A 12,935-nucleotide genomic window follows, 5' to 3' on the forward strand; every position below is an offset into this window, starting at 1 on the left:
ACAAAGCTTTTCACAGTGCTGCACCCCCTATATCTACTCCCTCATTTGTCATCCTACCCGTGCCCTCTGTTCTGCAACTGATCTAAGACTAGCATCTTTCATAATCCGAACCTTGCACCTCCTCCTCCAAGGTTTGCCACATGTTGCGTCATTTTTCTGGAATGCACTACCCCCCCATTTTAAACATGCCTTAAAAACACATATTTTCAGACAGGCCTATCACCTCGTTTTACTAATATACCGTAAGTCTTCCCTGTTCCCACTTTCTAAATGTTCCTCAGGATCTGGTCCCTCTTATTCATTTGTGTCCACATTCTCCATGCACCCGATAGCACTTGGTACTTGCATTCACTGGCTGGTGACCGGATCATGAAGCTTATTTGAAAGCCCCTTTTTATTATAATGATGGCTGTTCCATACATGACAAGCACTTTCTACTTATTGTGTCACCTGATCCTCACTCCTCCTGTAACTGTTGAACTATGTGTTTGTAATTTTGTAACTTTGTAATGTCTTTATTGTCAGTACATGTCCCCGCTTAATTGTGAAGTGCTGTTGAATATGTTAGTGCTATAGAAATAAAATTATTATTATTATGGTCCAATAATTTGGCCATACTTCTGTCTCTACTCATTTCCTTGTAGGCAAACAACCATGATAATACAAACCTTCATAGTAGTCTACACTGTAATTACGTACAGTCATGATCGAAAGTGTTGGCACCTTTGAAATTGTCCCACAAAAGTATTTCTCCTAGAAAATTATTGCAGTTAGACATCTTTTATTATAAACATATTTATTTCAATTGAGTGCATTGGAACAACACAAAAAAAGAAAAACTGAGGAAAAAAAGGCAAACTGGACATAATTTCACACAAAACCCCCAAAATGGGCTGGACAAAATTGTTGAATTGTTGCCACCTTTCAAAATTGTGGGTAAAAATTTTTGTTTCAAGCATATGATGCTCTTTCAATCTCACCTGTTGCAAGTAACAATTGTTGACAATGTGAAAATCACTCTTGAAACCAGATGAAAAGGGGAGTAGTTGACTCAATCTTTACATTGTGTGTCTGTGTGTGCCACACTAACCATGGAGAACAGAGAGAGGACAAGAGAACTCTCTGAAGACGTGATAGCCAAAATTGTTGAAAAATATCAACATTCTGAAAGTTGCAAGCCCTTCTCCAGAGATCTTGATGTTCCTTTGTCCACAGTTTGCAACATAATCAAGAAGTTTACAACCCATGGCACTTTGGGTAATCTCCCTTGGCGTGGATGGCAGATAAAAATTGATGAAATATTGCAACGCAGGATAGTCCGGATGGTGGATAAGCAGCCCCTTTTAAGGTCCAAAAAAATTTGAGTTGTCCTGCAGTCTCAGGGTGCATTATTGTCAGCACGAGCTATCCACTGACATTTGAATGAAATAGAATGCTATGGAAAAAGACCCAGGAGGGCCACTGTTATGATCCGGTGACCTTGGAGCCGCATGAGACTTTCTCAGGAGTAGGTGGAACCTGTACTGACCGCAAACCCTAAACTGTCACCGCAACTAGAAGTAGCCGTGGGGTGTACCTAACACATCCTAGACACCTCGACACAGCCGGAGGACTAAATACCCCTATAGATGGAAATGGGAATTCTATCTTGCCTCAGAGCAGAACCCCAAAGGATAGGCAGCCCCCCACAAATATTGACTGTGAGTATTAGAGGAAAGACACACGCAGGCAGAAATCAGGATTTAGCAAAAGAGGCCACGCTAGCTAAACAGGAAAGGATAGGACAGAATACTAAGCGGTCAGTATTAAAACCCTAAAAATATCCACAGCAGATAATACAAAAATTCCACCATCTAACTAAAGACATGGAATGTATATCTGCCTCTCCTGAGAATCCAACTTGACTGAAATATCCAAACACAGTCTAAGCTGGACAAGAAAAAACATTGAATAGTACTGAATTGTAAAGCACACAGCATGTGTGCTGTAGAAACAAAACCAGACACTTATCTTTGCTGATTTGGCAGCAGGGCAGGAGGAACCAGACAGAGATGCAAAACCTCCAAGAACAATGGACAACTGGCAAGGGCTAATTAATCCTGCACACCTAAATATCCCAGTCAAAACTGCAATCAGCAGGGACACCTGCCCAGGATTGCAACCCAGGGACAACTGCATTACTACCAACAACCACCGGAGGGAACCCAAGAGCAGAATTCACAACAGTACCCCCCCCCCTTGAAGAGGGGTCACCGAACCCTCACCAGAGCCCCCAGGCCGATCAGGACGAGCCAGATGAAAGGCACGGACCAAATCAGCAGCATGGACATCAGAGGCAAAAACCCAAGAATTATCCTCCTGGCCATAACCCTTCCATTTAACAAGGTACTGAAGCCTCCGCCTCGAAAAGCGAGAATCCAAAATCTTCTCAACCACATACTCCAACTCCCCATCAACCAACACAGGGGCCTGAGGATCAAAAGAGGGAACAACGGGCACCACATATTTCCGCAATAAAGATCTATGGAAGACATTATGGATAGCAAAAGAAGCCGGAAGGGCCAATCGAAAAGACACTGGATTAATAATCTCAGAAATCCTATAAGGCCCAATAAAGCGAGGTTTAAACTTAGGGAAAGAAACCTTCATAGGAACATGACGGGAAGACAACCAGACCAGATCCCCAACCCGAAGCCGGGAACCAACACACCGACGACGGTTAGCAAAACGTTGAGCCTCCTCCTGAGACAATACCAAATTGTCCACCACATGAGCCCAAATCTGCTGCAACCTGTCAACCACAGAATCCACACCAGGACAGTCAGAAGGCTCAACCTAACCCCAAAGAAAAACAAGGATGAAAACCAAAATTACAAAAGAAGGGCGAAACCAAGGTAGCCGAACTAGCCCGATTATTAAGGGCAAACACGGCCAATGGCAAGAAAGCCACCCAATCATCCTGATCAGCAGACACAAAGCATCTCAGATAAGTTTCTAAAGTCTGATTAGTTCGCTCAGTCTGGCCATTTGTCTGAGGATGAAATGCGGAAGAAAAAGACAAATCAATGCCCAGCTTAGCACAAAAGGCCCGCCAAAACCGAGAAACAAACTGGGACCCTCTGTCGGACACAATATTCTCCGGAATACCATGCAAACGAACCACATGCTGAAAAAACAACGGGACCAAATCAGAAGAGGAAGGCAATTTAGGCAAAGGCACCAAATGGACCATCTTAGAGAACCGGTCACAAACAACCCAGATGACAGACATCTTCTGGGAAACCGGAAGATCAGAAATAAAATCCATAGAAATATGCGTCCAGGGCCTCTCAGGGACCGGCAAAGGCAAATGAAACCCACTAGCACGGGAACAACAAGGCTTGGCCCGCGCAAAAGTCCCACAGGACTACACAAAAGAACGCACATCACGTGACAAAGAAGGCCACCAAAAGGACCTACCAACCAAATCTCTGGTACCAAAAATACCAGGATGGCCAGCCAACACAGAACAATGAACCTCAGAAATCACTCTACTAGTCCATCTGTCAGGAACAAACAGTTTCCCCACTGGACAGCGGTCAGGTTTGTCAGCTTGAAATTCCTGAAGAACCCGTCGTAAATCAGGGGAAATGGCAGAAAGGACCACCCTTTCTTTCAGAATGCCGACCGGTTCAAGGACCTCAGGAGAATCAGGCAAAAAACTCCTAGAGAGGGCATCAGCCTTAATATTCTTAGAACCCGGAAGATACGAGACCACGAAATCAAAACGGGAAAAAAACAAGGACCATCGAGCCTGTCTAGGATTCAGCCGCCTGGCAGACTCGAGGTAAATCAGATTTTTATGATCGGTCAAGACCACAATACGGTGCTTAGCTCCCTCGAGCCAATGTCGCCACTCCTCAAACGCCCACTTCATAGCCAACAACTCCCGATTGCCGACATCATAATTGCGTTCAGCGGGTGAAAACTTACGGGAAAAGAAGGCACACGGTTTCATCAAGGAACCAACAGGATCCCTCTGAGACAAAACAGCCCCTGCCCCAATCTCAGAAGGGTCAACCTCAACCTGAAACGGAAGAGAAACATCTGGTTGACGCAACACCGGGGCAGAAGTAAATCGGCGTTTAAGCTCCTGAAAGGCAGAGTCAGCCGCAGAGGACCAATTCGTCACATCAGCGCCTTTCTTCGTCAAATCGGTCAAGGGTTTAACCACACTGGAGAAGTTAGCAATGAAACGGCGATAAAAATTAGCAAAGCCCAAAAATTTCTGAAGGCTCTTCACGGATGTGGTTTGAATCCAATCATGAATGGCCTGAACCTTAACCGGATCCATCTCTATAGACGAGGGAGAAAACATAAAGCCCAAAAAAGAAATTTTCTGCACTCCAAAGAGACACTTAGACCCCTTCACAAACAAAGCATTATCACGAAGGATCTGAAATACCATCCTGACCTGTTTCACATGAGACTCCCAATCATCGGAAAAAATTAAAATGTCATCCAAATATACAATCATGAATTTATCAAGATAAGTCCGGAAGATATCGTGCATGAAGGACTGAAAAACAGATGGAGCATTAGAGAGCCCGAATGGCTTCACAAGGTATTCAAAATGGCCTTCGGGCGTATTAAACGCAGTTTTCCATTCATCACCCTGCTTAATACGAACAAGATTATATGCCCCCCGAAGGTCAATCTTAGTAAACCAACTAGCCCCCTTAATCCTAGAAAACAAATCGGAAAGCAGAGGTGAAGGGTATTGAAACTTGACCGTGATCTTATTCAAGAGGCGATAATCAATACAGGGTCTCAAGGAACCATCCTTAGCAACAAAAAAAAATCCTGCTCCCAACGGTGAAGAAGATGGCCGAATATGTCCTTTCTCCAAAGACTCCTTAACATAACTCCGCATGGCGGTATGTTCAGGCACAGACAGGTTGAAAAGTCGGCCCTTAGGAAACTTACAGCCTGGAATCAAGTCAATCGCACAATCACAGTCCCTATGCGGTGGAAGGGAACTAGACTTGGGCTCATCGAATACATCCTGAAAATCAGACAAAAACTCTGGAATTTCAGAAGTGGAAGAAGAGGAGATTGACATCAAAGGAACATCATTATGAACCCCCTGACATCCCCAACTAGTCACAGACATAGACTTCCAATCCAACACAGGATTATGTGCCTGCAACCACGGAAAACCCAGCACGATAGCATCATGTAAATTATGCAACACCAGAAATCGACAATCTTCCTGATGGGCTGGCGCCATGCACATGGTCACCTGTGTCCAGAACTGGGGCTTATTTTTAGCCAAAGGTGTAGCATCAATGCCCCTTAAAGGAATAGGGTTCTGCAAAGACTGCAAAGGAAAACCACAATGCCTGGCAAACTCAAAGTCCATTAAGTTCAAGGCGGCACCTGAATCCACAAACGCCATGACAGAAAATGATGATAATGAGCAGATCAAGGACACAGATAATAAAAATTTAGGTTGTACAGTACTGATGGTAAATGAACTAGCGATCCTCTTTGTACGCCTAGGGCAGACTGAAATGACATGAGAAGCATCGCCACAATAAAAACACAACCTATTCTGACGTCTGAATCCCTGTTGTTCCGTTCTAGACAGAATCCTATCCCACTGCATTGACTCAGGCATCTGCTCTGAGGACAACGCCACAGCGCGCACAGTTCTGCGCTCCCGCAAACGCCGATCAATCTGAATGGCCAGAGACATAGAATCACTCAGACCGAAAGGCGTGGGAAACCCCACCATAACATCTTTAACGGATTCAGAAAGACCCTTTCTGAAAATTGCCGCCAAAGCATCATCATTCCATTTAGTCAACACAGACCATTTTCTAAATTTCTGACAATACAATTCTGCCGCTTCTTGACCCTGAGACAGGACCAACAAGATCTTCTCCGCTTGATCCACAGAATTTGGTTCATCATATAATTATCCTAAAGCCTGAAAAAAGGCGTCTACATTAAGCAAGGCCGGATTCCCAGATTCCAGTGAAAATGCCCAATCCTGAGGATCACCACGCAGCAGGGAGATGACAATTTTAACCTGCTGAATGGAATCACCAGAGGATCGAGGTCTCAGAGCAAAAAACAGTTTACAGTTGTTTTTAAAACTCAAAAATTTGGACCTGTCCCCAAAAAACAAATCAGGAGTAGGAATCTTAGGCTCTAAAACTGGAGTCTGGACAATATAATCAGAAATCCCTGAACATCCATGCTAGCACAAGACTCCTCAGCCACCCAGAGAAAAAGAGGGAAGAAAAGACAAAGCAGGCTACAGAAACAAAAATGTCTCTTTCTTCCCTTCTTCTGAGATGCATTTAACTCATTGTGGGCCAGTTGTACTGTTATGATCCGGTGACCTTGGAGCCGCATGAGACTTTCTCAGGAGTAGGTGGAACCTGTACTGACTGCAAGCCCTAATCTGTCACCGCAACTAGAAGTAGCCGTGGGGTGTACCTAACACATCCTAGACACCTCGACACAGCCGGAGGACTAAATACCCCTATAGATGGAAATGGGAATTCTATCTTGTCTCAGAGCAGAACCCCAAAGGATAGGCAGCCCCCCACAAATATTGACTGTGAGTATTAGAGGAAAGACACACGCAGGCAGAAATCAGGATTTAGCAAAAGAGGCCACACTAGCTAAACAGGAAAGGATAGGACAGAATGCTAAGCGTTCAGTATTAAAACCCTAAAAATATCCACAGCAGATAATACAAAAATTCCACCATCTAACTAAAGACATGGAATGTATATCTGCCTCTCCTGAGAATCCAACTTGACTGAAATATCCAAACACAGTCTAAGCTGGACAAGAAAAAACATTGAATAGTACTGAATTGTAAAGCACACAGCATGTGTGCTGTAGAAACAAAACCAGACACTTATCTTTGCTGATTTGGCAGCAGGGCAGGAGGAACCAGACAGAGATGCAAAACCTCCAAGAACAATGGACAACTGGCAAGGGCTAATGAATCCTGCACACCTAAATATCCCAGTCACAGCTGCAATCAGCAGGGACACCTGCCCCGCATTGCAACCCAGGGACAACTGCATTACTACCAACAACCACTGGAGGGAACCCAAGAGCAGAATTCACAACAGGCCACACTGCTGACACAGACATAAAAAAGCAAGACTGAAGTTTGCCAAATTATATGTGAGTAAGCCAAAGTCCTTCTGGGAAAGCGTTGTATGAACAGATGAGACCAAGATACAGCTTTTTGCTACGGCTTATCATTCTACTGTGTACTGAAAACAGAATGAGGCATGCAAAGAAAAGAACAAAGTACCTACAGTCAAATATGGTGGAGTTTTAAATATGTTTTGAGGTTATTTTGCTGCCTTTGGCACTGAGTGCTTTGCGTGCAAGGCATCATGAAATCTGAAGTCTGGTGGCTACCAATGTTAAAATGTAGTGCCTAGTGTCAGAAAGTTCGGTTTGTGTCCTAGGTCATGGGTCTTCCAGCAGGACAATGAACCAAACGGACTTCAAGAAGCACCCAAAAATAGATGGAAACAAATTGCTGGAGAGTCCTGAAGTGGCCAGCAATGAGTCTGGATCTATATCCCATTGAACACCTGTGGAGAGATCTTAAAATTGCTTTTGGGAGATGGCGCCCTTCAAATATGAGAGACCTGGAGCAGTTTGCAAAAGAGTGGTCCAAAATTCCTGTTCAGAGGTGTAAGAAGATTGATGGTTATAGGAAGCGATTGATATCAGTTACTTTATTGCTAAGAGTGTGTAACTAAATATTAAGTTGAGGGTGCCAACAATTTTGTACGGACCATTTTGGGGGTTTTGTGTGAAATTATGTCCAAATTTACCTTTTTTTCTATTTAGTGTTGTTCCAATACACACAAAGGAAATAAACGTGTACAACAAAACATGTGTAATTGCAATTATTTTCTAGGAGAATAACTTCTTTTTCTGGAACAGTTTCAAGGATGCCAACACTTTTGTCCATGACTGTATGTATGAACCCTTCCTACTGTATGTATTTGTACCACAAGGTACTGTTTGTGCATAGCATACATGTACCACTGATATACACAACCGTCACAGCCAATAATGGAGCTCAGTATGTGTATTGATTGAAAATGTGTTTTTTTTTCTTCTATATTAAAGGTGTGGTCCAAAACCAATATTGATGTTCTAAAAATCTCTCGTTTTACCTCATTATTTATTTTAATAGCAAAGTCGTTTTTTTAGTTTGGATTAATTAAACAATTGCTACCTTCCTTCACAAAAAACAATAAGCACCTGCTTCCATTTTGAGAAAACTAGGTTTGAGAATCCGTAATGCATGCTGGGACACTCAAACGGGACGTTATCAGTGGCCAGAGGCTGTGGTCAGTGCCACAGCCTTTTTCCACACCCTAAAACACATAGTCATCAGTGATGTCCATTACAGGGGCTTGGCTAGTCCCTCCTCTAGTGAGAAAGCCTTGGTTGTCGTATTCTCATTATGAGCTCCCTTCTTATTATGCAGTATTATTCTTAGTGCAAAGTGACAATGCTCTTCCTCGCCAGCTTTAATTAGTAATGACAAGCCGGCAACAGAGTGCACTGTCAGTGCGCATTACAAGGAAAGAGCTTAGCAAGCAGAGACCAGCCCCGCCCTTGAAAGTAACAGCATATTGTGATCACTTGTTGCCTATGTAGTCATGACAAGTTAATTTGGTTACCCATAGATGCTACCTTTTCCTCAAATTTTCTCAAAATTTTTTTTCAAGAGGTCCCTCAGCTTCACTAGAATACTAGAGTTAATCTGTGACATGTGAAAGGTGAAGATCCCTTTTTCTGAAACAACTCAATCATTCCAACATTTGGTAGCACTTTGCCTTTATTTGTGTGCACATAAATGTTTATTGATGTCAATTATTTTAATAATGAGACCATTCTGTGGGTGTATTTAAATGCGCACATATTTAATTAAATACAGTTGTGTGAAAAAGTGTTTGCCCCCTTCCGATTTCCTATTCTTTTGCATGTTTGTCACGCTTAAATGTTTCAGACCACCAAACAAATTTAAATATTAGACAAACATAACATAAGTAAACACAAAATGCAGTTTTTAAATGAAGGTTTTTATTATTAAAGGAAAAAGAAACCCAAACCTACAGGGCTCTGTGTGAAAAAGTGATTACACCCACTACCCCACTTAAAACATAAATTAACTGTGGTTTATCACATCTTTGGGAAGCTGACTTCAAATTCCGTAGCCACACCCACACCTATTCTTAGCCAAGAAATCACTTAAATCGGAAAGGACTGGCAAAGTGAAGTAGATCAAAAGATCCTCAAAAGTTAAACTTCAGGCCGCGATCCAAAGAAATTCTGGAACAAATGATAAACAAAATTGAGATCTATCAGTCTGGGAAAGGTTGTAAAGCCATTTCTCATGGACTTGGGACTGCAGCGAACCTCAGTGAGAGCCATTATCAACAAATAGCGAAAACATTTAGCAGTGGTGAACTTCCCAGGAGTGACCGGCTACCAAATTTATCCCAAGAGTGGAGCGATGACTTATCTAAGAGGTCACAAAAGACCCCACAACAACATCCAAAAAACTGTAGACCTCACTTGCCTCAGCTAAGGTCAGTGTTCATGACTCTACCATTAAAAAGAGCCTGGGCAAAAATGTCCCAAATGGCAGAGTTCCAAGATGAAAACCACTACTGAGCAATAAGAACATATAGGCTTGGCTCAGTTTTTCCATAAATCAACTTGATGATCCCCTAGACTTTGGGGAGAATACTCTGGAATAGCAAGACAAAAGTTGAGATTTTTGAAAGGTGCATGTCCCATTACATCTGGCATAGAAGTAACACAGCATTTCATAAAAGGAACATCATACCAGTAGTAAAATATGGTGGTGGTAGTATGATGGTCTGGGGCTGTTTTTCTGCTTCAGGAGCTGCATGACTTGCTGTGGTAAATGGAATCATGAATTCTGCTGTCTACCAAAAAATCCTGAAGGAGAATGTCCGGTCATCTGTGACCTCAAGCTGAAGCACACGGGTTATGCAGCAGGACAATGATCCAAAACACACCAGCAAGTCCCCCTCTGAATGGCTTAAGAAAAACAAAATGAAGACTTTTTGGAGTGGGCTAGTCAAAGTCCTGACCTTAATCCGATTGAGATGCTGTGGCATGACTTTTAAAAAGGCAGTTTATGCTACGAAATCCTCCAATGTGGCTGCATTATAACAATTCTGCAAAGCTAAATAGTCCACAATTCCTCCATTGAGTTGTAAAAGACTTATTGCCAGTTATCGCAAACTCTTGATTGTAGTCATTATTGCTAAGGGAGGCCCAACCAGCTATTAGGTTTAGGGGGCAATCACTTTTTCACACAGGGCCCTTTGGGGTTGGATTTCTTTTCTTCTTAATAATAAAGACCTTCATGGAAAAACGACATTTTGTGTTTACTTGTGTTATCTTTGTCTAATATTTACATTTGTTTGGTGATCTGAAACATTTAAGGATGACAAACATGCAAAAGAATAGAAAATCGGGAAGGGGGCAAACACTTTTTCTCACAACTGTATGTCTTTGTGTTGAATGTGCCTATTTTACATATATGTCATGTCTAAGCTATGCATAGAGCTACTCAGCATGTGTTTTATTGGCATATTTTAGCTTTATTGCAGTCATTGTGTGTTCTCCAACATGTAACTAAGATAATTATCATTATTTTGTCTTGGTCTCCACAGCTGCTTTCTGGGGTGATATTGCCTTGGATGAAGAAGACTTGAAATGGTTTCAAGTAAACAAATCTATTAATTCAGGAGAACCAAGAAATAACTATACGGGAGTTACTGCAGGTTAGTGATAATAAAAATCTGTTTATTTTCAGTTCATCAATTTTAATGGTTTCACATAATAATATTCATCTGTTTAGTGCAACACAAGGGCTTATAATGTGCAGTATTTTTTTAACGTGAACCTGTCAGGTCAAAAATTGATTTTAAATGAAGCACATGTCTTTGTAGGAGAGCTTGCCTTAAAGGGAAGGTGCCATCAAAAAAATTTTTTTTACAGCAATTGTAAAAATGTAAAGAATTAATGTTTACATTTTCTTAAAAAATATTATCATTTGTTTATAATTTAGTAAAATATGAAAAATAATTTGAAAAGTTTTGGAATTTCCACTTTTAAACACTAGGGGGAGCAGCTGCTGAAATTTCAGAAAAACCTAGTGTACAACTAGCTCACATTACTGCACTGCAGTAATTATGGGCGGAGTCTGCTGACGTGTGTGATGTCTCCTCTCCTCCCCTTCTGGGTGTCTGCTAAGGGATGAGAGGATGATATTCAGGAACCCAGTGAGCAGCCATTTTGTTGGTGACTGCAGAGTAAGGCTGCCGTCACACTAGCAGTATTTGGTCAGTATTTTACCTCAGTATCTGTAAGCCAAAACCAGGAGTGGAACACTTAGAGAAGTATAATAGAAACATATGCACCACTTCTGCATTTATCACCCACTCCTGGTTTTGGCTTACAAATACTGAGGTAAAATACTGACCAAATACTGCTAGTGTGACGGCAGCCTTAGGCTACTTTCACACTAGCGTTGTTTGCAATACGTCGCAATGCGTCGTTTAGGAGAAAAAACGCATCCTGCAAAGTTGTCTGCAGGATGCGTTTTTTCCCCATAGACTAACATTACCGACGCATTGCGATGTATTGCCACACGTCGCAACCGTCGTGCGACCGCCGCCACAAAAAAACGTTACATGTAACTTTTTTTGTTTGTCAAGTCCCACCATTTTCGACCGCGCATGCACGGCCGAAACTCCGCCCCCTCCTGCCCGGACCTTGCAATGGGGCAGCGGAAGCGTTGTAAGACTGCTTCTGCTGCCCACGTCAGACATTTCTTTCACATCATGCGTCGGTACGTCGGGCTCCTCAGATCCTGTCTTGGCGATGTGTGAAAGTGAGACGACAGGCGCAGTCTGGGGTGACGCTGGGGGGAAATGTAGCCATATAGTAACGATAAAAATGAGACCCCTCTCTAAAGCTGCCTCACCAGCCCTGACTGCACCTAACTGGAGGTCATGCTGCCCCCTCTATTACCCCAGACCCGCGTGCAGGTGCTCAGCCAGAACCACCATAGAATGGGTCCGCTTTCTGAAGATAATACTGCCATAGTGTTCTCACATAATACCACCATATAGATCACACATAATACCGCCATATAGATCACACACAATACTATCAAATAGATCACACAATACTGTCATACAGTTCACATAATACCACCATATAGATCACACATACCGCCAGTGTTCTCGCATACCGCCATATAGATCACACAATACCGCCACATACTTCTCACAATGCCGCCATATAGATCTCACATAATACCGCCATATAGATCACACACAATACCACCATATAATTCTCACAATTCTGATCAAGCATAATACCACCATACAGATCACATAATACCGTCATATAGATCTCACATAATGCCATAATACAGCATGACCCCTGCAGCTCCTGTTATCGCACCCATAGAGTTGTGTGTGCAATGGGGAAAGACATGCAGGGGGGAAAGGAATGCATAGGAGAGGATTAGATACACTGTTCACCAGACAGTATCACACAGGATAGGATTAGATACACGGCTCAGCATAGTATCACACAGGATAGGATAAGATACACGGCTCAGCAGAGAGTATCACACAGGAGCAGATTAGATACACGGCTCAGCAGTCAGTATTCCACAGGAGGATTAGATACGCAGGTCAGCACAGTATAGGATTAGATACACAGGTCAGCATACAGTATTACACAGTATAGGATTAGATACACAGCTCAGCACAGTATCACACAGGAGAGGATTAGATACACAGCTCAGCAGTCAGTATCACACAGGACAGGATTAGATACAC

At 42.6% G+C, this 12,935-nt stretch overlaps 1 protein-coding gene across 1 annotated transcript in view; it reads left to right on the forward strand.

The window, feature by feature from the left end:
• The window catches only part of TLL2 (tolloid like 2), a 253,017-nt gene that overhangs the window by 119,071 nt on the left and 121,011 nt on the right, over window positions 1–12,935 (forward strand). Inside the window, exon 2 of the mRNA XM_077259078.1 lies at window positions 10,752–10,862. Coding sequence (XP_077115193.1) covers window positions 10,752–10,862 — 111 coding nt within the window. The remainder of the gene's footprint in view (window positions 1–10,751; window positions 10,863–12,935) is intronic.

The sequence above is a fragment of the Ranitomeya variabilis genome, chromosome 4 (assembly GCF_051348905.1).
Source record: "Ranitomeya variabilis isolate aRanVar5 chromosome 4, aRanVar5.hap1, whole genome shotgun sequence".
Lineage (NCBI taxonomy): Eukaryota > Metazoa > Chordata > Amphibia > Anura > Dendrobatidae > Ranitomeya > Ranitomeya variabilis.